At 49.7% G+C, this 25,226-nt stretch overlaps 1 protein-coding gene across 1 annotated transcript in view; it reads right to left on the reverse strand.

Annotated features, from left to right (window-relative positions):
• Positions 1-713: 713 nt before the first annotated feature.
• Positions 714-25,226, reverse strand: part of SCARF2 (scavenger receptor class F member 2) — a 56,802-nt gene continuing 32,289 nt past the window's right edge. Inside the window, exons 10-11 of the mRNA XM_063315805.1 lie at positions 4,570-4,722; positions 714-1,849 (exon numbers count right to left, since the gene is read on the reverse strand). Of these exons, the coding sequence (XP_063171875.1) occupies positions 714-1,849; positions 4,570-4,722 (1,289 nt within the window). The remainder of the gene's footprint in view (positions 1,850-4,569; positions 4,723-25,226) is intronic.

Raw genomic sequence — 25,226 nt, forward strand, 5'->3', positions numbered from 1 at the left:
GCCCGCTGCCTGGCCGCTGGGAGGGGTCCAGGCCAGGGTCTGTTCTGATCGTGGCTCCCACACCAGTCGCCAGCAGTCCTGCACCCCCTTCCTTCAGAAACTGCACTTGCTCTTGAGGGATTAGTGGCCTGAAAGTGAAGCCTGGCCTCCTTTTTTAAGGGGCGTCTTCAGACAGAATAGCTCCAATGTGGCTTTCCAGAGGTGAATGCAACTACCCCAAGAAGAAAAGGCCGGGCTGCTGAGTCCTGGCCATCTGTCGCTGACCTTCAGCAGCCCAGTCTCAGCCCCTGCCCCGCTTGAAGCCCATCCAAGGGGCCCTTCCTCAGGCCTGTGAGGGCCGTTCCTGGATGTCTTGGGAGAGAAGCAAGATCTCAACCTTGGCAACTTTAAGACGGGTGGACTTCAACTCCCAGAATTCCCTAGACAGCAAGTCCACACGTTTTAAAAGTTGCCTAGGTTGAGAAACCCCGGCCTTTGAAGTTACAACTCTGGTTTAAGAAAGCCCCCCCGCCCCCCTCCCTGCCAGAGCCCAGCGCCAGCGCTGGGTCCCCGAGAGCCCCCACCCCACCCCAAGGGGTAGCCATCCGAAGGGCCGTGGCTCTCTTTGGGGGCGTGGCCTCCGCCGGCACAGAGACCGCCCCCGCCCCCGCCCCCCCTTCCCCCGGGACAGATGCCGCGTCCCTCTCCCCCTCCCCAGAGGAGAGCCCCTTCCCTTATTGCACAGTCTGAGGGGGGGTCGCGGCTCCCTTGGGCTGCTCCGCGGCCGCCTCCCGGCCCTTCTTCCGTGGTGGCTTTTTGATGGGCGTTTTCTTGACCGCCTGGTCGCCGGGCCCGGGGGACGCCTCCAGGCTGCCGCCAGCGGCCTGCTTCTCCCCGCTCCGGGGCTCCGCGGCGGCGGCGGGGCCGAGCAGTTTCTGCAGGGGGGCCGAGGTGGGCAGCAGCGGCCTGCCGGCCTTCGGCCCGGGGGCGGCCGCCGCCTGCTTGGCCTTTTGCGGGGGCGCGGGCTTCTCCCGCTGGGCCGGCAGGGGGCTCATGCCGTTCGGCCGCGCGCCCGCCTCGCCCCGGTGGAGGCTCTGCGTCTTTTCCTTCAGCTGCGCGGCCAGCAGCGTGGCGGCCTCGGAGGAGAAGCGGAGGGGCGCCTTGCCCTGCGCGGGGCTCCTGGGCGCCTCGGCCCCCCGCCTCTCCGTGGGGGAGGGCCCCATCCTCCGGAGCGCGCTCTGCAGGGCGCCGTTGAGGTTCTCCGCGGGGTCCGGGCCGGCCCTGCTCCTCGGCTTGGCCTTGGACGGGGAGGGCTGGCCGTCCGCGCCGCTCGGCTCCTTGGGGGGCCGGGGGGCCTTCTCCTTGCCCCTCGCGGGCGGCCGCGCCGAGGCCTCGCTGGGGCTCCTCTTCCGCTTGGAGAGGCGCTCCGGGAGATCGGCCATGCCGATGGCCGGCAGGGAGTTGCTCTGGGCCGAGTTGTACTTGTGGTGGATCCACGAGACCTTGGGCTTCGTGGACGGGTCTGGCGGAGGGGGCTTGGCCCGCTCCGGCGAGGGGGGCTTGGCCCGCCTGGGGTCCGCCGCCGGGGCGTCCTCCTCCTCCTTGGACTGCTTGGAGAGGCGCGCGATCCGGGCGTAGAGCGCCCCGCTGGCCGACCCGGAGCCGCAGGAGGAGCGCTCGCTGTCCGAGGACTTGAGCAGGGGGGTCTCGCCGCTGTCGGCCGCGGCCGGGACGCTCTCCTTCAAGACGGTGTACTCCCCGGCCTCCTCCTCCGCCGCCGCCGCCGCCGCCGCCTCGCGGACGGGCTGCGGCGCCTTCTCCAAGGTGCTGCTCGGGGCGGAGACGCGCTCCTTGCTCTCGCTCACGCTCTCTGCGGGGGGAAGAGAGGCCCAGGTTAGGCGGGCAAACGGGCTGCCTGTCGGCTCAGGCGCCGCGATGAAGGCAGCTGAGCCAAGCTGCAGAGGGGAGGATGGGCCTCGACACACCCCGCCTCACTCCAAACCAATTGCCAGCCAAGCCTTTTCACGAGGCGTGGTAAGAGACCTATTTGCAGAAGGCCTTCAAAGAACCCCTTATTAGCCTTCCTGAGAATTTTGGCTCCCTTCAGAGAGTACCCATGAAAAGCCAAATCCAAACGTCTCCAACCGTTATTGGAGTTCGCCGGCCACCGTACTTCCCCCTTCTGGTCCAGGTGGAACGTTGCAAACCAGCGAGCCTGGCAGAGCAAAGTACCCAAAAGGGGGGATTCGGGTCCAACAAGCCCAAAGTACTGGGGGTGCAGAATATATTTTGTGCTCACATTGCATTTTATTTCATTTTAAAGCTCAACAAGGAAAGATAGTGAGATTCAGTTTTAGCTGTTACCTATGATTAATGTCCTACGATGGTGCTAGGCTCAGGTTTTTTTTTTTTAAAGGAAAGCAGTATGCAAAATTTTGAGATAAAAATTAAATACTGTACATTGAACTGAGTTCACAATGCAAAACCGCATATGCTGAGAATACTTTTAGTTCCCCCCCCCCAAAAAAAATCAAGATTAGCAAATATTTTTTTCAATATAGAGTCTGAGACAGCCACAAATTTCCCTGCAGAGTATTCCTGGCAATGGCTGTAGGCACAGCCTCTCACCCACCTCTGGTGCCAGAATGGAGGCTTCCAGGTTATTGTTTTGGAAGTGGTTTTGTTGAGAGAGATGCACAACTTTTGTACCAAAGGTATTGTTGGAGGTTTGAAGTTTTTTCACCCATGGACGTAATGCACACTTGCCCAATATGGTTAACTCAGTTATTGCATTAACTCATTATTTGGAATGACACAATAGGTTTTTTTGCTTTTTAAAGCTAACCAAACACTCCAGTGTCACACAACACCTTAAGCCAGGAAAAGAAACAAACCACAAACAATAGCGCATTGAGTGGTGCGGCTCTGGGGATGCTGCATTTCAAGAGGCTGGAACCTAGGAGGAGTTAAAGCAAGCCAAGTAGTGGGTGACTGTCATGCCCGGATCTGAAGGGCAACCAGGGCTTGGAGGTGGGGGTGGGGCATTCTCTGGGTTGTCTTTGTCTTCCCAGGCTGACTGAAGCCAGGGAAAAGAAGACGCCCCTGGGGTTAGGCGTTTGGACAGCAAGCTAGGATCAGCACAGACAGCAGGGTCATGGAGGGAAGGTCTGTGGCGGTCCCTTGTTCTCACGGGCAGGGGAGCCCATTTCCTGTTGATACCTGGTTCCATTACATGTGCAAAAGCAGCAATTTTGTGCGAAGAGAGCCTCGGTGACTGCAGGAGTTAATTTGGTGTTGCTTTTTCTTTCGAAGTCATGCATGTGTGGCCTAAGAATTCTTTAGGCGTTACAGGGCTTCTTGTGAAGGCCCTGTTACTTGCTACAAAAGGGCTGTGGTGGAGCTGGGGGTCAGCCAAACTCCTCTGCTCTGTAATGGTTGCCAGAATAACAGGAGAGGAGAAACTGGAGCTCGAATGCTGCCACAAACATCGGCCACATGCCGACCATCTGACTGCAGAACGGAAACCCCGGCCAGCTTTGCTGCCACCACAGGCACACCCATCTAATTCCAGAGAACTCCAGCCTTCTGATCAGCATTCTAGTCCTCAGTTTTGCAAAGGAAGGTCCTTTGGGAGAGGCTTCAGCAGCCAAAGTGAGAGGCAGTAAAGGTGCCCATGATGTCATCAGGAACACAAGAAAGGTTTGCATACTTGTAGCACAAGACAGACAGGCTGGTGGGGCTCTGATGTTGCTTTTCTCCCTAGTGTCTTAAGAAAGCGACCCACAATCTTTGCAATGGGATGTTAGAGGGAAACTGCCACATCGAAATTGTGAATTCAGGATGCTGAGTGCCCCTCCTGTTCTCTAAAAGACTAATTCTTTTAGTCTTTTAGAGAACAGGAGTTCTCTAAAGACAAGGAGTCCCTCCTTGTGGGGGGAGATGGGGCGGTGTTAAAAATGTGATTAAATAAATAAACAATTCTGCAAGAGGGCACTGGTGAGCTGGGAATTTTAGCACACTCAAACCACAACTCCCAGCTTCCCTTGGGGGAAACCACAGCAGTCAAGGAATGTTGCCCCTCCCTGTCCCAATGTGGGGAATGCGCTGCTGATCTGCTGTGCAAGGCCCTTGCCAGAGTTGGGGGGCCCTGGGTAAAGGGGCCCTCTTTGGTGCTTGGTACATGCCTCCCCCACACCAGACCAGAGGCTTCCATGAGGAGGGGTCAGGAAGTGGTGGTTGCTTTACACCTGGGTGTTCCTTGTTTCTTCCTCTGTTCTTCCTTCTGCATCTGACTTTTAAAAGACACGTATGACTGCCTTTGGGGCTCCTCAGGCAGCAGCGGCCCAGCCTTGGCATTGGGTCCCCAGCACCCAGCTTGCTTGTGTGTGTGTGTGTCTGTGTGCTGGGTTACAGCTTTCTTGTTATCCCAAGTTTTCCTAATACTGAGTCAATGGAATGATATCTTTCTGGGGCTAATCTCTGCTCCTGGTGACTACTGATAGGTTTTCCCTTTTAGCGACCAGGTCTGAGTTCTGTCATGGGGTGCCTTGCTCAACTGGAGGCCTGGTTTGCACCAGGAGTACCACTGACCTTCGTGGGGCACACAGTAGACAGGTCCTTCGTCTGTGGTATCGAAGGAAGAGAAGGAGCCCCTGGACGACCAGGAGGGGGACGGCTGGTCTACCACAGAAGGAGGTTCAATGAAGCTACAGTTGAGGGTATTCTCCAAGTCATGATGAGCCACTGCAAGACACAAAGAGGGTGGGGAAGGGAGGTCCACTGGAGGTGAAAGGGGAACACTGGCCTTCTGCGGTGAAGATAACATTTCACCTTTAATTTTATATTTATAACCACTATCTGATAGCTCAACTGAGACTGAGGGACTGACCCAAAGTCATTCAATTTTTGCACTACAGTCCTTGTTTAGCGACTGCAGTTACGACAGTGATGAAAAAGTAACTTTATGACCAGTCCTCTCATTTACTACCTTGGCAGGTCTGTAAAGCAAAGGAAAGTCAGATCATCACCACAGTCATGGCTTCAGTTAGCACCCGCTTCACTTAATGATTGAGCTGCTGGTCCCAAATGCGGTTGCTAAACAAGGACAACCTGTACATGTTTAACCAAGTCAGTGAAACATTCGCCAGCTGCATTCACACAATATGCTAAGCTTGGTTAGTATGAATATTGGTTAGTTTCTCAGTGGCCTACCATGTTGAATATAATCTCAGCCCATTTGGTTAGCCTATAGTTCAGCAACTTCAGCAAAGGATCGTTACTTTGTCATGGTGCTGGAGCTTGAGCATCTCAATGATGCCATGAGCTAAACCGTGAAGGGCCACCCAAGATGGGAAGGTCATGACAAAGAGGTCAGACTAAATGCGATCCCTGGGGAAGGTAATGGCAACCCACCCCAGTATTCTTGCTGTGAAAACTAAATGGATCAGTAAAGTAAAGGTAAAGGTTTCCCTTGATATTAAGTCCAGTCGTGTCCGACTCTAGGGGGTGGTGCTCATCTCCGTTTCAAAGCTGAAGAGCCAGCGTTTGTCCGTAGACATTTCCGTGGTCATGTGGCCAGCATGACTAAACAGAACGCTGTTTCCTGCCCGCCGAAGTGCTGCCTATTAACCTACTCACATTGGCATGTTTTTGAACTGCTAGGTTGGCAGGACATGGATCAGCACAACCAGAGATATGTCAGTATACCATCAGAAAATGAGACCCCCAGGTCAGAAGATGGTCAAAATGCTACTGGGGAGGAACAGAGGATGAGCTCAACTAGCCCCAGACGTGATGACGCAGCTAGCTCAAAGCCGAAAGGACGGCTAGCGGCTGACGGTGCTGGTGGTGAAGGGCGAATCCGATGTTCTAAGGATCAACACACCATCGGAACCTGGAATGTAAGATCTATGAGCCAGGGCAAATTGGATGTGGTTATTGGTGAGATGTCAAGATTAAAGATAGACATTTTGGGCATCAGTGAACTGAAATGGACTGGAATGGGCCACTTCACATCAAATGACCACCAGATCTACTACTGTGGACAAGAGGACCACAGAAGAAATGGAGTAGCCTTCATAATTAATAGTAAAGTGGCTAAAGCAGTGCTTGGATACAATCCAAAAAACGATAGAATGATCTCAGTTCGAATTCAGGGCAAGCCATCTAACATCACAGTGATCCAAATATACGGCCCAACCACAGATGCTGAAGAAGCTGAAGTAGAGCAGTTCTATGAGGATCTGCAGCACCTCCTGGACAACATGCCTAAAAGAGATGTCATTTTCATCACGGGAGACTGGAATGCTAAGGTGGGCAGTCAAATGACACCTGGAATTACAGGTAAGCATGGCCTGGGAGAACAAAACGAAGCAGGACACAGGCTGATAGAATTTTGCCAAGACAACTCAATGTGCATAACAAACACTCTCTTCCAGCAACCTAAGAGACGGCTTTATACATGGACTTCCCCAGATGGACAACACCGAAACCAGATTGACTACATCCTTTGCAGCCAAAGGTGGCGGACATCTATACAGTCAGTGAAAAACAAGACCTGGAGCTGACTGTAGTTCAGATCATGAACTTCTTATTGCACAATTTAGGATCAGTAACATATGGCTGCGAGAGCTGGACCATAAGGAAGGCTGAGCGAAGGAAGATCGATGCTTTGGAACTGTGGTGTTGGAGGAAAATTCTGAGAGTGCCTTGGACTGCAAGAAGATCCAACCAGTCCATCCTCCAGGAAATAAAGTCAGACTGCTCACTTGAGGGAATGATATTCAAGGCAAAACTGAAATACTTTGGCCACACAATGAGAAGACAGGACAGCCTGGAGAAGATGCTGATGCTGGGGAGAGTGGAGGGCAAAAGGAAGAGGGGCCGACCAAGGGCAAGGTGGATGGATGACATTCTAGAGGTGAGGGACTCGTCCCTGGGGGAGCTGGGGGTGATGACGACCGACAGGAAGCTCTGGCGTGGGCTGGTCCATGAAGTCACGAAGAGTCAGAAGCAACTAAACGAATAAACAACAACATCGTTCAGCAAACTATGCAAAGACAGAAGATGAGAGAATGCAGAAATCAAATCAATGTGTTTCCATGGCTAAGAGTGGTCCTGAACCCAGGTCCCCTGTGCACTGACTTTCTGGAAAACTGCAGCTGGAAACAGCATTTTTGTCGTCACCACCATCACCATCACCGCCTTGCCCTTTTGTCTAATCTGGATGTTCTTCGGACAAGTGCAGTACAGAATATCTGCGCTAAGGCAAATGCTGTATTTGGCGGTTACTAATTTTTGTCAGCTTGGCTCATCTCCCTTTCAGGCCATCTAAACCAACCCATGGATTGTGGCAGTCAGTTTGGAAAAACAAGGCGTGACTCTTTTGAGCTGTCACAGGATCTTGGAGGCCAGATCACGGGGTCTGACGGCCCCCAGGGTGAAGATGCTAGACTAGGAGCAGGGAGGTGCAAACTGTAGCCCCCCTCAGTCATGGAAGCCCCCTGGGTGACACAGGGCCAGCTCTTCCCAAGCGCCAGGCAGGGGAGTGGGGAAGGTGCTGGACTGGGTCCTGGTTCCCCTTCAGCCCCAGAAGCTCCCTGGGCCAGTTGCTCTCTCTCGCAGCCTAACCTTCCTTACAGGGTTGTTTTGTGGTGAAAAGCAGGAGTGCTCTGTGGGCTGCCTCATGCTCCTGCGTGACACGTGGGATACACGTGGAATCCCTAAATACGTTTGACCCCCCTGCTTATGGCAGCATCCCAAATCCTCCGTCTTCTGCATCACACCTCTGTAAAGGAGAACCTGCCACCTCCAGGGTCCAGACGCGCTTATGGCTAGGAAGCGCCTCCTTGCATTTAGCCCAACCCCCTTTCCCCACCATTCTGGCCTCTGGCCCTTTTCGCTGCAAAGCCACCTTCTGCAAGTTGCGTGGCTCCACACCAGGCCTTATTTACGAACCTCTCTCATGCCCCTTCCTGTCCTCCATCAAAAGATTTGATGGCTTTTTAAAAAGGCCATTTTGCCTCACGCTACTGATCACCCCCAGCCACATTCTCCAAGTTCTGACTTTCTCTTTAACGCTATAAGTGAGCCAAACTTGTCTCTCTGGAGATCCACACCAGAGCAAGAGACTCAGCCAATGTCCGAAAGAAGGGGAGAAAGTAAGTTAGCTTCTCCTGTGAACAGGGAGTGCCACACGGCTTTTTGGCAACCCTCCAGGGAGCGTGGCAAGGAGAGGTGGCTGACCACGAACTCGCAGGGAGGGGAGGCGAGAAGAAGAGGCCATTGGGCAAAGGAAGAGGCTGGGTAAAATGAAGGAAGCAGAGCTAGCGGCTTGGCCAGGGCGGTCAAGCGCTTGGACCGAGAGACACTTAAGGTCAAGTCACGCCCTGGTGATGTCACAGACATGTCGGTGCATTTTTCTTGGCAACAGAATAGAAATGGTTGGCCGCGGCCTTCCTTGGAAGGCTTCCCAATCTAGCCTATACCTGTGGGCTTTCCTGGTGGACTCCCATCCAAGCATTAACCAAGTCAGACCTGGCTTAGCCTTTTTAAGGTCAGCCAGGCTTGATAGCAGCTGTTATCTGCCAAAATAACAGTTCTTTGAGATAAACATGACTCCTGGGGACTTCCATGTAGCTTCTTGGCAACACTGTGGAAGTGCCTTGCAACTGTTTTTCGTCTGAGATGAATTTTCAACCTGGGTCCACGTTCACACTCCATCATGAACTCAGATGAAGTCTGAACTCAGGCCAGGTAGTATCTCTTAGCCTAAGTTCGTTCGGAATATATAATGAAATAAACTCCTAATAAATGGAATAATAAATGGAAAGAGCAGGATGCAAATTTTGCAAGTTACGGGACAGGTTTATTTAGCCCGTACAAGACTTCTATGCAGACAAAAGTCATTAAACAGCTGGTTAAGTCTGTACAAAATAATAATAATAAAAAAAATTAAGAGCAAAATGTTACCAGAAAGTGAGCAAACATTTGAGTTTTTCCAGATTTTCTAAGAAAACCAATGTCTACCATAGGAAGTGCAGGGGAGAAAAAGCTGGGCATAGCTTGAACCCTCAAGCCTGCTATGGTTAAAGACCCTAAAACTGTGTTTCTGAACCTTGACAACTTTAAGATGTGTGGACTTCAACTCCCAGAATGGGGCATTCTGGGAGTTGAAGTCCACACATCTTAAAGTGGCCAAGGTTGAGAAACACTGTCTTAAAAGGAAGCATAGTTAAACTGATTTACTGGGTATCTTTAAATAAATTGAGATTTATATACAGGATTGTGCAGCGATCTGGCCTTGAAGGGCAAAATGTGATTTGGAAATGCCTTTGGGCATCCACAATAACTTCTGTTGGGAACACTTAAAGCCCAGGAAAAGATGCAGCTGCTTTAAGGTGTTCGAAGATCTTTGCCCGCCTCTAATATACATGATACGTAAATTACCTACTATATTGCTCACAGGGTGACAGCTTGGAAGCTAAGCAGCACCAGACATGGTTAGTACTTGGATGGGGGAATTTCAGGGAACAACATGGCTGTGGGCTAAACCCAGAGTCAAAAAGACCTGGAAGAAGGTAGTGGGAAGCCACTTCTGAACCGTTGCCACAAAAACGACAGAGAAATGTCCATGAAGGCACCAAGGCTCAAGTGTTCTGGAAGGAGTCCTGCTTATCATGACTGCATCCTATTTCAGAACAGACAATGCTGAGGTAAGGGTTGGCTTTTGCAGTTGATTTTTGCCCTGCTTATTTTGTCCGTTCTTCTGGAACTGACCCAAAACATACGTACATATCTGAACCTGAGTCTGTCCTAGATGCAAAACAGGCAGAGGGCTTTCTCAGACGGGAAACAGCGGGCAGCCACGGAGGCTGCAGACCGATGGGAAAATGGGGGCAGAGAATGACACCACCACAAGAGCCTCCTCCCGCAACCAAGCACGCTCAGAAACACTGCCAAGAGAAATTCGGAAGAAATGCTCAAGCCCTGAGAAGAGCGGAAAAGCAGAACCTTCCTCGGAGAGAGGAGCAAATGTCTGAGAGCTCGCAAGGCAGGCCTGGCCCAGCCCGGAGGCAGAAACTGGCATCTCTTTCAGGCCCGCAGCTCACGGCAGGAGTTCCTAGTCGGGGAGGGCCCCCAAAATGGGCTTGCCTCCCCAGTCCTTAATTATGCCTCAACCGCGATGGTTAAGGCCTTGGTCCTGCAGAAGCCACTGGGGCTTTGAGCTGTTTTGGCAGTGATGGGCAAGGCCAGCTGAAACAGAAGGGCTTCTGTGCGCAGCAAACCTCGGGGGAAGCCAGGCTTCTTATGGCTGTGCTGCCTTCAGACCTCTGGTTCTGGGTGACTCACTGCCAAATAAATCATGCTGAGAGTGGTTGAAGAAGCCCTTCCTGTGGGCCTCTCTCCCTCCGTGCTGGCGTGTTTGTTCCTGCTGCTCCAGGCCCTCAACTGCTTGCCTTGTGTGATTCTTAGAGCGAGCGGCCCTCGGCTTACGCTTTACGGCTCTGGGGCTTCTCTCAGCGGGAAGGCAGAACGGAGGCAAAGGCTGGAGAGCCCAGCATCAGGGAGTCGCCTTCGCTGCTTCACAGCTTAACACGGGGCTACCGGTCTTTAGAGTGGCAGCCCAGGGCTCATCCCTGATGTCTTTTCCTGCTTATGAGTCATTAATCATCATCAGGGATGTGTCAACAGATGACACATGTGAACCCTGCAGGAGTCTACCGGGGCTTGTTGGAAATCGAACGGAACAATTCAAAATAGTGCACAGCCAAAACCAGCCTTGTGATGTCTCAGAAAATGTCCAGGAAGCTTGACAGCTGCTTTCAAATTTCTCTCACTGGTTTTAAAAAATAGAGATTATTTCTGGAGATCCTGGAAGGTCTGCTGCTGCTGCTGCTGCTGTTTTTCTGTGATCTATTTCCCCCTCCCTCTGCAGCTTCCTTGGCTGGTCTGACTCCCCAATTCGAAAAAGTCTCAAGAGAGGAGTTCCCTTTCATTATTTCCCCTTTTCTTGGAAAATCATGGAAGTTTGGGAAGCCAGGGAGGCTGCAGAATGAAAAACAGTGACTATGAAGCAGTGACTACTATGAAAGAAAGAATATACTGACGTAGGCTTTCACATTGGTACCTGCTGGGCAGTGTTGAGCTTCAGGGTTTAGTGACCGTGGTCTCAACAACAGATTTCCTGACATTTCGTGGGCAGCTGAGGCTGGCATCTTCAGAGGCAAGGGGGTCTGCTGGGAGGACCACAGGCAACTGAGCAGGGACTGACTGGGCTCCTGTCTTTATAGCCAGGTGCCCTGACTCCTGAGCTGGTTTCCGATTGGGGCAGGTGCAGGACGCCCAGACCTGTGCTAAATGGCCACCCCCTTGCTAAAAGCCCAAGCTCTATTCCAGAGGGTTCCAATGAATGTTCTCCTCCTTTGAAAGGCATTCTGGAAGCAAGCCCCTTTTCACGAAGCTAAATGAGAGGATGTACAGCTGCCTTTCCCTTTGCAGGTCCTACCAGTTGGATTGGGGCCATCCGGCTAGGAAGACATCTTGTGCTGTCCAATCAGCGCGGAGCTGGTCAGGGTTGGAAGGACGAGTGTGGGCTGGGGAGGGGGCTGGGGAGCTCAGAGCCAAAAGGGCCCAAAGGAGAGAGGCTGGGGAGGCTGCATCCTCCAGGGAGAGGGAGGAATCCTTCCCAGGGTGAGATGCAAAGTCTTTAAGTACTTTTTAGTGTTTGGCAAGACCATACAATGAAAATGTCGAAGAAGGGCGCGTCTAAATGCAGAAGTGCCCATTTCCAATGAACGATGTAAAAATGGCAGAGCAAGTGCTAAGATGTACCCAGCACTGCCTTCCAAGGCCAAAGAGAGGCTGAGGCTTGTTAGTGAGTTAAGAAAAATGTTATCCGTTTGCAAAAAACATTTCCTGGTTGGATCCTTGCTGGAGGGTAAGAACAGCCCTGCTGGTCAAAAGGAAGACCAATAGTTGTGTCCTGCACTCAGGGGTGAGACAGAACAAGCCTTGGGGCAACCTCTCTATGCTTAGAAAGGGCCATCCTGTCCTCCACGCCATGCCTTTGTGAGGCAAAGCACTTCCAGTTCCTCCAACTTCCCTTGACAGAGTCCCTGTTCTGTCTTCCTGCCCTGCTCCGCACCTTCCATTTCCCTGGAGTCTTCCTTAAATCTGATTCCCAGATCTGGACACAGGACCCAAGGCGGAGCTGAATAACTCAGACAAAATGGAATTATGGCTTTTTCCTGTTGGTGCTCTCTAAAACTGCACTTGCTTTCTAAGCAGCCATATTAAGTTCCCAGTCATGCAGGAATTGGCTGAAATCTCAAGATCTTTTCACACTAAGCCCAAGACCCCTCCAGTGAATTTGAGAACCTTTCCTTGAAAGAAAAACTTTGGATCTGTCTCTCTTCCCTTCTGTCGTTTTGAGCCCGTCTCCAAACTACTAAGATGGTTTTGCACATGGTTTTTATCTTCCAGGGCATTTTGCTTTGGGACCAGAGCCCGAGATAAAGACAGGAAGGAAGGGTTATTCTGCTCTTCAGTTCCTGCAAGGCAGGAAGGGAGGGGAATCCACCGCAATAAATCTTCAATTGCACATCAGAAAGGTGAAGCTGCCTCAGGTCTGCCCAGCAGCCGTGCAGAGCCTTCCTTCAGGTGACACAGCATGGCCTTCACTCTGCTCCCCCCAGTCAGAAAGATGGGCAGAAACCTCCCCCCGCTCCTGTGTCCTTTTTCTCTGTGCAAACATGGCAGAGATGTCAAGAGGAAGCTCGGAGGGTGTGCTGGGGGAGGAGTTCACCCCAGGAGAGCACGACTACCCAAATGGAGGTGTCCTCGGCTGATCCAAGCCAGGGAGGCAGAAAAGCTGCCAAGAAGTCCATCAGGGGTACCTCACATAAAGGAGATGGTATATATTCAGTGCCCAGATATTACAGTCGCCACTTTTCTCTCCACTACAACTCTGGAGAAAAACCAGTCCCTCTTCCGCTAGTTCTCACTAATAGCTCCGTGGATCTTCCTGGTCAGAGGCAGTCTATCTGTAAGCTGGGGACAGACAGAGCTCTTGTTTTTGTCCCACTAGAAGCCTGGCTGGATACAAGGCACTAACCTGCTTTTCTGGAATGACACAAGGATGGATATGCCTTGGATGTTGGAGGGAGGGAGGGAGGGAGGACAAAGTGGGAGAAGAGGGGTACCCGGCCCTGCCCGCAGCTCCATCTGGTGGCCCTGCCGCCCCTGCGCTGCAACCATGTGGGGCCTCTGCAGCAAAGGCTGGTAAGGAGAACAGATGGCAGGGCCCGCGTGCCAAGCCAAACAAAGGAGCTTGTGACCAGAGCATTTCATTCGGGTGAAATAACAGGCCTCTGGCAATCTCGGGAAGCTGCGGGGAGGCCAGCCTGGCCTCAGAGTCAGTGCCGGCAGAGGGAGGAATGCAGGACGTGGGGCTGGCCGGGCACTGGACGGCACAGGCGGGGCTGTGGCCTCGCCCCAGACTGTGGGACCCTGGCGACTGCATGCAGAGTGCTTGCAGGGGGAAGGGAGCGAAGGGACGGGAACCGGTCCAGGGCATTGCTCGCCAGGGGCTTTTGGCCAAAGCATTGAGACTCAGCATCACTGTAGCTGTAAAGCCCGGTTTGCAAACCTGAGTGCCTGAGACTGCCCGGCACATGAAGCCAACCTGAAACAAATGATGCCATGCTTTGGGGGGTTGTGCAAACTTGAGGGTCTTGTCTGGCTGCCCTTCAGGGGAATGGGGGTGAGGGAGGGGCACTTATGCCCCTTGCAACTGGGCAGGGTGGTTTGAGAAGGTTCGGGGCCGGTTGCAGGTGTCCTATTTCATTCATTCCGTTATTTCGGGGAATGAAAGCATAAATCATCCTGGGGAATCTACCAATCATGGGGTCTGATGTGACAATTAGTTCTGAATTTGCATAGCAGTTTTTTGGGGGTGAAAATGATTGGTGTGATTTAGTAAACTGGACAACAACTTGGGAAAGCTCCGCTAGTGTTTCTCTTCCGGAGAGAGGGAGAAACCGGGTTTGCCGCAGAACAGGGCCTTGCCAAGTGGAACCTCGGAGACCAGTGCTCCCTGGCCAGGGTCTCTTCCTCATGGCTGAGGCTCAGTTTATGGTGGACAGAGCACCCCATGGATCCCCCAGCTTTCTCTCCCACCCCTCCTGCCAAACATCACTAGCTGGGGGGGAGCATCTGCCCCTCCCTCTCCTTCATGCAGGGTGGGGCTGGGGAGAGGCAAGTTTCGACAGGCGGCTCAGCCGACAGGCTTATCCATCCGCTAAAGGTTGCTCTGCTTTGTGCAGCAGAAGCCAGTGGCAGTTGGGCTCCATTTGCACACCAGCTTAGTGCTGTTCCAGGAGCAGCCCAAGAAACAGCTGACAGATTGGGAGAGGTGTGTGGGGAAGCAGGCAGGCAGGCAGGCAGGCAGCTCACTCCTTTCAGCTTTACCATGCAGCCCCCCCACCCCGTCATGTGCTATTCAGGCAGATTCAGCGGAGAGGCCAGTTGGGAAAAGCCGGACTCAGCCACTGAAGACGAGCCTGCCAGACCCTGCCTGGGGCCAGGCCCACACCAGCCGATAGCGACCAACACATGCTGAGCCAATCCTGCTCCCTGGGGGTCCCTGAGAGCAACAACCACAGCACGGGTCAGATTGTATCCAGGACCAAGCCACTGTTGGGATGGGGGGAAAAGGGGTACTTAAGGCTGTCTCAGTTTGGACTGGGCTTTGGATGAAGGCAGGCCCAGCCGAAGAAAGCTTGTTGGGACAATCTTGCGCTGCAGTTGTACGCAAGTATGGAAATGCACAACATGCTGGAACTCACACGGGTTGGGTAGACTGGTCTCAGTGTGTTGTGGGAAGCAGGCCATCGTGTGAAGCCATCATGTGGACACAACATTTATTTATTTATATGATTTATGCAACTGGCCATCTCACCGCAGTGACTCTCCTGTGTTCGGCAATGCAGTAACTGTGTTTTGTTAAGCTGGGTTTGGAGGGCAACCTGCTGTGCAGGATGGATGCGCTAACAATGAAGGCAGAGGAAATGGCTGCTTTGAGGCCCATAGGAACAGGGGCTCCTTGCTTGGTATGTCGGTTTCAAAGAAAAGGGCTCTGTGCACAGCCCTCAAAGGAGCTGTAGCGAAGAGAAGGAATCAGAGAAGGAGGCATGTGGTGGTTTCCACCAGCACTGCTACGCCCCCTGCTCCAACTTCCTCTTACTCCTCTTCCTAGTAGAAGAAGAGGGGAGGAAATATGGGGCTTGGACCCACTGCTGCGACAGTACTGACGGGCCGCCCTTCCCTCCCTCATCTTCAGTGGTCCAGGGCTGCAAAACTTCAGACGACCACAAGGTGGCAGGGAAGAGAGACAGGCAGGACACTTCGCTGCCCCCAGAGGTGATGCAGTCTTGCAATCCTGCTTTTATAGCTCAACCATCACTACCTCTGGGGGAGAGGGGTGGGGGCACCTGAGCTACCTCTGGGGGGACCATCTCAGAGGCTTGTCTTGGGACACAGAGAACTCTACTTATGCCCTCACTGGCCACTACCAAGGAAGGTGGAAGGAATGGAGCATGGCTGGGAATGGAGGGAGTCAGTTGAAGCCCAGGCCTCTCAGAGACCAGCTTCTGGGCAATCATCTTTTCCAGGAAGCGACTTGGGCATTTTTTAAAAGCTTGGAAATGGCAGTGGGAGGGAAGGGGGGCACTCAGGCCACAAAGTGTTGGGACAGCTGTTTCTCAGCAAAAGCCAAGCCCTGTACAAGCTGCTGCTTGACCCAAGCCCCAAACCTCCTCCTTGCCGCTAAAGGGAGGCCACCCTTGTGGAATGCAGGAGGCCTTTTGCAGGAGGGACCCTGGACAAAAAGGAAGTTTAAAGGCCCATTTTCTGGGCATTGTGATCTGATCCTGACTGAACATACAGCTGACCGCCCCCATGGCTGCTATTTGCAGATTATTTTTTTTAAAAAATCACTTACTGATATGTTACATGGTTCTTTTGGCCCTGTCTTGATGCACAAAGACTATAGAAGGAAGGAATATGAGTGTAAGTGTAATAATTCAGTGTCCTACAAGATGGAGAGACAACCACAGCTTTGGAGGACTAAAATGTATTAGATGAAGGAATAGAAGACTGGCTATGTTTACACACTTTACTCTCAGCTGACATAACCATGGTTTACTTGTTAGCTCAATTTTCAGGGACAGAACTATACCCAGGCTGGGTTTGCACAAGCTAGCCAACCAGTCTACAGCTCAGCACATCATGTGAACGCAGCTAGTGAGTCCCAGAAGGTTCCAATATGATTTGATTGAATGGCTTCACACCATGGTTCAACCATGGTTTATTGAATAAATCACAATTAGCATAGTTCCTACAACATTCAAAGCCATCTACCCTGGTTTGCAAACTGCAAGAGATATGCCACATTTAGGTTTAGCATGGCCCATTTTAGTATTTTGCACTGCCTTAAGATGCTACCACAGGGAAGGTGATGGTCCTTCTGTCTCATCTATGCATTTCCTTGAGGGAGCATCTGGTTAGCAGCTATTGGAGGCAGGGTCCCAAACTTGGTGGTTGATCTGGCCAGGCTCCTCTGAATCCTGGGCCAGGGAGGGGGGCAGGGGAACTAGCTGGGATCCTACATTTCTCTTGCTAAGCAAATCTGACTTGGATTGTATTGCACAAGGCTGTCTCCTCTTCTGGAGCACCCTCCACACCAGCAGAGGCCAAGGGGATCGCTCTTACTGCCATTGTTTATACAAAATCTCCAACCAGCAGCAAACGCCAGGAAGTGCAGACACACAGACTCATTCAGCCGAAGTCTCTGCTTCAGAGAAAGAGCCTCTATTCTAGTGAAGGGAGGGAACTCCAGCCCAGCGTGCTACTGTAAACACAGCTCTTATTATCATTTCGGGAGAAAAGCGTTCCAGTTGCTTGGAGCTGCAGCTTTCGGGACCAGGCGTACAACTGTATTTCCCAACAAGACTTGGAAAAGGTGAATGAAAAAAAGTCACCCAGACTCTTGAATGCCAAAGGTACAATGATCTGGACTCAATCCCCATCTTGTCCTGCACTGAGTTTTTTTTTACAAAAGCCAATTATGGGTGTTAAGATGCATGCATGGGAAGTGGGATATGCCCATAAGATGCCCCTGTACTCTGTGGGATATTTTTTCAGATCTTCTTTGCAGGCATTAGGTCTCTCATCTGATGTTCCCCAGACCTGTAGTGATGACAGGGCTTGCATATCCCAATGATGATGTGAGAGATTCCATCAGGAATATGCACTCCCAGATGGGTCACCATGACAGGCAAGTCATAGATAAGGGATCAGACTAACTATGATCCACAAGGAAGGAAAGGGCAATTCACTCTGCTATTCCAAAAGGAATGGACCTTCACAACCAGGGCATGTCCACACGGTAGGAAAGATTGGCGCTGCAGGCTGGAAGGTATCCACTGAGCTATCAGGGAACAACAGAGGGCAAGTACAGCTGGCACTGGTGTTTTTGACGCCACTGGATTAAAGCAAAAAGGATGTCCAGATGCTGATGTGCCCAGAGGCAAAAGGAAAGCTTGGGGATGCAAAGATATGTGTGTCAGGCTCCCTGCACAGAACATCTTATCGGACTCACAAACATCTTCCAGCAACCCATGTCAACTTGCAAGTCAACCGGCAGGGAGGGGGAGCATGATTGGAGTAGGAATCATCTTGTTTGGGCTAGCTGCTCCTTGCACCCTTGGGAGACACCAACGAAACCATCCACTATGCCAAAGGAGCAGAGGTGATGGGAGAACCAAGGAGGGACTCAGGGCACCGAAGAGTAGCCGAAGAGAGCCCCAAGGCACTGAAAGACTATGCCACAGAGTTGGAGACTGGGCTCATCACCTTAGATGTAACCCAAGAGTCCCAAGCCCTGGAGCCTTGGTACCCGACTAGGAGGCAGTCAGACTCGAGGGAGTCAGATTGGTCACCATGCAGAGATCAAGGCTGGACTGGAGGAGCCGAAGGGGGAATTGAACCTGGTCCATGCCATCCCATAGATTCTTGAGTGAGGGTCTGATGACCTAGCTCCCTAGAGAGTGAGAGTGAGAAGGGAGCTACACCCCAGTGGATCCAAGGCTTGGAAGCAAGGATGTCAGCCATGGAAGAAATGCTGCAGCACATGTCAAAGGCTCTGGACTATCTGGTGGACCAACAAGATGAAGGGTCAGTGGCCTATTCCAGGAGATCCTCCCCTGATCGAGACATGGGAGCCCGACCAGCGCCCTCGCCCAGGATGCTATCTCCACTGCCTGGAGCCAGAAGAAGTGGGAGGCAATCGGTGACCTAGGATGATCCAGTATCTGGGCATGTAAGTCTACCCCATGCCTGAGGTGTGCCATGGGACCTCCAGGTTAATTCAATGGGGATCCCCAACAACTGTCATTTTTCATGACAAATGTATCAGCATACATGCAGGAATTTGGGGATTCCTTCCTAACCAAATCCTCTAAGGTAAATTTAGTGGGAGCCAAGTTACAGGGTGCTGCAGCAGATTGGTACATGCAACTACACAGTGCCATGGCCCCTGAACTGCACAACCTTAGAGACTTCATGAGAGCCATGAGAGAGAGGTTCGAGGACCCATTGGATAAACGGCAAGCGAAGACAGCTTTGCAGCAGCTGAGGCAGCAAGATAAAACCATTGCTGAATATGCCGTGGAATTCAAGGCACTGGCAAGAAAGATACCTGACTTGTCCAAAGCCACCAAAGTGGATTACTTCAAAGGGGGGCTGCAACCTGAGGTACTATGATGGGCTCTGGGAAGGGGAGATCCTCTCACCCTAAGAGAGTGGATCTGTAGCAGGAGAGGTAGAGAACACCCAATAGCAGTTCTGCAGGCAGCTGAGAGCCCAGGCAATAGGTAGGAACACCGTGGCCCCTAGCCAGATGTTACTGGCCCCAGAAAACCACCCAAATTTGGTGAAGATGATAGCAAAAAGAGATGGAAGAAGGGAGGCTGTTACAAGTGTAGTAAAGACAGCCATCGAACCTTGGAGTGCCCCGGTGGAGGGTCCAGCACAACTGGGAAATCCGGAAGAAAGCCTACGAAGTCGCCCCCGGTTAAGCACAAGGGGTCAGACACTGCCATGATTGCCCGCAAGGAGGAGAAGCCTGACCCCTTTGAGGACTCTGGTAAAGACTCCGAAGAGGAGCTTTCCCAGCCAACAGGAAACGGTGCACCTGTTCTGAATTGCGCCAACAAACAGGTGGAGAACCCAAGGTGCAAGACGTCAACCTCCGAGGAAGAGGATGATGAAGACCTAATGGTGAGTGATGACAGTTCTACTTTACTCATTAGGGTTCAGCTAAAAAATCTAAGAACAAAACAAAGCTAATCTCACTGCCATGCTAGATTCAGGGTGCACAAAATGTTTAATTCACCCAGCTCTCATTACTACTTTAAATCTGAAAGTAAAAAAACTTAAACAGCCCATAGTATTTATGCAGATGGATGGAACTGTGGTTCATGGGGGACCCATAGAATTCCATACAGAGATTGTAGCCATGTGCATAGGTGGCCACAAAGAGACTTTGCAATTTATAGTGGCACCTATAGCGAATTATTCCATCATTCTGAGTCTACCCTGGTTGAAAAACAGAAAGCCTCAAGTTCAATGGGAGACTGAAGGATTGAAATTTACTGATGGGCTTTATGCCAGTTCAGAGCCAGAGGTGAAGCACCCTCCCAGTCAATTCACAGAGATTTTGGTAAAATGGTGCCAGATGTTAGCCACCAAGTCTGACCCCTTAATCCCCAGCTAGTATTGGGAGTTTTTGGACTTTTTGATGAAAAGGAATCAGGTCAATTACCTCCCCATGGAAAGACTGACTGTACTATTGAAATTGATCCAAAAGCAAAACCACCAAAACCAAAAATGTATGCCATGTCTGAAACAGAAAAGAAGGTATTGAGGGAGTTCATTGACAAAAACTTGGCCAGGGTTTTATTGAGCCTGCAAGCTCTCCAATGGCTGTGCCTGTATTGTTTAGAGCCAAGAAAGATGGCTTTTTAAGACTGCACAGATTATAGAGGTTTAAATGCCATTACGATAACCAATCAATACCCTCTACCATTGATGAAAGATATGTTGTCTCATCTCTCAAAAGGAAAGATTCTTACTAAGTTAGTTCTGAGAGAGGCTTATTTCAGGATCTGAATTAAAAAGGGGGATAAATGGAAAACCGCATTCAACTGCCCTTTGAGATCCTATCAATGTAAAGTTCTCCTGTTTGGGTTGGCTGGGGCCCCAGGAGTGTTTATGCAATATATCAATGAAGTTTTGCACAAGGATTTATATAAAGGAGTGTTGGTTTATCTCGATGATATCCTAATCTACACAGCAACAGAAAAGGAACATGTCAAATTGGTAAAAAAAGTTTTGCAAAAGCTGCGAGATGCCCAGCTGTATGCCAAACTGTCCAAGTGTGAATTTCACAAGACCCAATTAGACTATTTGGGATACTGAATTTCCACTAAAGGGATCCCACAAAAATTCAGGACATTATGGCATGGGAACCCCCAAAAACTAGGTGCCAACTCCAAAGCTTTCTGGGGTTCGCCAGTTTTTACTGCCAATTTATCCTCCAATTTGCCCAAAGTGCTACCATTGACTGATCTGTTGAAAACGAAATGGCAAAGGGGAAACGTGCAAGGTTTCCACACCAGGAGCACATTTGAATTGGACTCCTGCCTGCCAGACTGCTTTTGATAATTTGAAAGCCCTTTTTACAGCTGAGCCCATTCTCAAACATCCCGATCTAGAACAGCCATTTATCATACAAGCAGATGCTTCTGATCAAGCCATTGGAGATCTGTTACTCCAACGAGACTCTAATCAGGTCCCACATCCCTGTGCCTACTTGTCCCGTAAGTTCACCGATACTGAGCAGCGCTGGCACGTGTGGGAGAAAAAAGCATGTGCTGTGAAAACTGCTTTGCTGACTTGGTGCCACCTTCTAGAAGGGGCAAAGCATCCTTTTGAACTTGCAGGCATTACAAACACCCAGTAAACTGAATGGGAAACAATTGCGTTGGGCTCAATTTTTTAGCCGCTTCAATTTTATCTTAAACTTCTTCCCGGGGAAAAAGAATTTTTTAGCTGATGCTCTTTCTTGTTTACCCCAACACAATAGCCAGCAAATTGAGATAGTAGATACTGTTTTCTCTGAAAAACAATTGGGAATGGCATGCATAACGCGCAGACAAGCGGCAGCTCCTAAAGTGAAAGTGCAGGCAGACTTAAAACAGGAACTGCTCCAGGCACTCGTTAATGATCCCTGGCTACAAAGTAACAAATCCAACTTAACAGAACACAACAGCTTCTGGTACTGTAATGATAAACTTTATGTCCCTGAAACTTTACATTTAAAAATATTACAGAGATCTCATGATGACAAATCTCTGAGCATTTTGTCTTTACAAAACTTTACACTTGGGCCAGCACCAATTTTGGTGGCCCACTTTACGAACTGATGTAAAGAGTTATGTCACCACTTGTCCTACTTGTGCACAAGCAAAAAGAAAAGGAAGAAAATCACAGGCGTTGCTTCAGCCAGTAGCTGAGCCTTTGTGACCTTGGAAGGAAATTGCAATGGACTTTATTGTGGATTTGCCTGATAGTAAGAATAAGACTGTTATTTGGCCTGTCATTGATTTATTTTAAAAGCAAGCTTGTGCAAAGATTCCCACTGCTCCACAGCTAGCCAAGCTGTTTGTGCAATACGTGTACCATTTACATGGGTGTCCTGAATGTGTGATTTCAGATTGAGGAATACAATTCACTTCTAAATTCTGGAAATCCTTTTTGAATTTAATTGGGGTTCAGCAATCCTTAAGCTTGTCGAATCACCCCAAACAGAGGGGCGACTGAACGGGTTCAGTCTACTCTAGAGCAATTCCTATGTTTTCAACAAGACGATTGGGTTGACTTACTTCCTTTCGCAGAGGTAGCTTACAACAATTCAGCCCATCAAAGCACAGGATTCACCCCACTCCAGATTGTTTTGGGACAGGAGTTTGTTCCCATTCCCGAACTACCCCTGAAACCGCCAGCTGATTGCTCAGCAGCGAACTGGTGCACAAAAGTGGCTGCTGACTGGCCCATAATTAAGCAAGCCTTGACTGATGCCCAGCAAACTTATAAAAAATTTGCAGACTGCAAATGGCAACCTCAATGGGACATGAAAGTGGGCGACAAAGTCTACCTCTCCACCAGGTTTCTCAAATGGCACCAGCCATCCAAAAAACTGGGACCCAAATTTATTGGTCCCTTTCCAATTGTAAAACTCATAAACCCAGTGACTGTTCAACTCAATCTTCCACATAACTTAAAAAGGATTCACCCTGTTTTTCATTGCAGCTTATTGAAACCTGCTCCAGAATCTTCTAAGTGGCATACTGTCTCTCCTCCAACCGCTCCCATCATGACTGATGGTGAACAACACTTTGAAGTGAAGGAGATCCTGGACTCTCGAATTCATCATGGTTCTTTGCAGTACTTAATTAAATGGAAGCACTTCCCTGATCATGAATGAGTGTTAAGCCACCATGTCAATGCTCCTGCATTAACTTGTAAATTTCACAACAGATATCCTGATAAACCTGCACCCTAACTAACATCCCTTTCCACTTGCCTTCCTATATTTGTAATCATTTATATTAATCAATTTCCAGTTCGTTTTTTTTTTCCAGGACAGCAGTATGTCAGGCTCCCTGATCAAATGTTCACAGAACATCTTATCAGACTTGCATCCATCTTCCAGCAAACCGTGTCAACTTGCGAGTCAATTGGCAGGGAGGGGGAGCATGATTGGAGTAGGAATCATCTTGTTTGGGCTAGCTGCTCCTTGCACCAAGGTCATCTAGGAAGAATTGTTACAGCCAGATGCTGGCATGAGAAGGGGGGAACATACCTAAGAGGGCAGTGGGGGGTGGGAATTTGAAGTTACTGTGATTTTAAAATGTAGAAACGTGCTGGAAATTTCATTCGCAACTTTCTTTGTACTGAATGCTTCGCTTCATTAAATGGATTTATAAGCAAAAGCTTATGAGTCATAATTGAGTGAACGCTCGAGTGTTCCAGTCATCATGATGTGTCCGATTGACACATGGACTATCAGAACTGTGGGCCAAGGCAAACCTGAGGTCGTCACAGCAGAGATTAAATTAAAGATTGATATTCTGGGAATCAGTGAACTGGAATGGGTCACTTCACATCAAAAAAGCTTCAGATCTTCTATTGTGGACAAAAAAAAAATCATAGAAAAAGGGGAACAGCTGTCTGTATAACCAAACGTGTCAAGGTCAGTGTCAGCTACAACCCAAAGAACAATGGAACGATCTCAATTCCAGCCCAAGGTAAGCCAACCATATCACGCCGTTCCAGGTCTGGCTCCAGCCACAGATGCGGAGGAAGCAGAACCGTTCTATGATGCCTCGCAGCACCTTGTCAGGATATCAGCAAATAAAAGATGTCATACTAACAATGGGCAACTAGAATGCTAAGGTTGGAAGTAAAATAGCATCTGGAATAATGAGAACATTTGGCTTCGGTATAGGAGGTGAAGCGGGAGACAGATTAATAGTGTTCTGCCAAGAATATCCAGTATTTATATAGCAAACACCTTCCAGCAACCTAAAAGACACACGGGCATCATTGGACGGACAACACCAAAATCACTCTGACTGTTTGCTTTGCAAGCAAAGATGGAGAAGCTCTATTCAGTCAGGGAAAAAAGAACTGGCACTGACTGTGGTTCAGATCACAACTTTCTTGTAGAGCTACACCTTAAAACTAAAGAAAACAAAATCATCAGGCCAATAGTTCAACAATATTCCATATGCAGTGAAAACAAAACTAAATTTAATGGATTGGATTTGATAAACAGATTGCCTGAAGAACTCCAGACTGAAATACATGCTATCCTTAAAGATGAAACACACAAAAATATCCTGACCATGAAAGAAGGTAAAATGGCTATCTGCTGATACATTGAAAATAGCCAAAAAAGAAAAAAGAAAAAGTAGAAAGTGAAATACAAAGAACTTTTTTCCCAACTAAATGCTGAATTCCAGAGAAGACCAAGAAGAGACTAGGAAATATAGGCTTTGTACTGTACTTATAAAATCATGATATAAATGCATGCACACTAAAATACTAAATATATTCAATAAGCAATGCTAAGAAATCGAACATTAACAACTGGATCAGAAGGACAGGAGATTTGTTTAAGAAAATTACAGAACCCAACAGTTGAGGAGTATATGCAGAATCTATCATGAGAAATGCTGGATTAGAAGAAATACAAACTCGAATTAAAATAGCTTGAAGCATCAACAACCTCAAATACGGTGAGGATATCACCTGGATAGCGGGAAATGAGGAAGAAACACCCAAGGAATCTCTTGCTGAAGGTGAAGAAGAGAGGGCAAAAGCTCATCTGCCACTCAATGTTAAAAAAATGAAGATTATGTCCACAGGCAATGTCAACCCAAGGCAAATAGGTGGAGAAAAGGTTGAACGAGCAACAGACTTTATCTTCCTAGGTATGAGAATTTCTTCTCATGTTGATGAAAAGCCTGACAGGTATAAAAAAGGGAACAGATGCAAACTATTCCTGCTTCATAAAACAGGCAGCTTCCAGCTGGAAGGGTCTACGGTCTCCTCGTCTCTCTGTGCAAATATTCAAAAGTGGGTGTGGTGTCACAATCTAAGCTGCATTCCTTTTGTATGTGCACTGATGTTGCAGCCATGTGCAAAAAGGGTGGGGCTCCATTGCAAAACTGTGCCTGCTATCTTGCAGACTGTGACTCCCTGGTGGGTGTCTGTTTGCAGCTGTCTGCATAGAAAAAATGGGAGAAAGTGAACCAGAGTTTTGCCACTTTAAAGTTGCCCTTATATAGGTTTCTCATTTGAAAATGGAGCACTTGTTGCGTTTCCTCTGATAGAGCTGTTGTCTTCTTTCTAATAAATACTCTTAACCTGAGCTCTTGGGATCTTATCCCTTGGATGAACTGTTTCCAGATTGCCAGGATGATGCTCTTATTCTAGGCTCAGAATTCAGAGATGGTCACTATAGCCGTGAAATCAAGAGAAAGATGCTACTTGGAAGAAAGGCTCTGACAGACCTGTTAAAAGTGCAGAGACATCGCGTTGACTGCTAATATCCATGTTGT

The sequence above is a fragment of the Candoia aspera genome, chromosome 15 (genome assembly GCF_035149785.1).
Source record: "Candoia aspera isolate rCanAsp1 chromosome 15, rCanAsp1.hap2, whole genome shotgun sequence".
Taxonomy (NCBI): Eukaryota; Metazoa; Chordata; class Lepidosauria; order Squamata; family Boidae; genus Candoia; species Candoia aspera.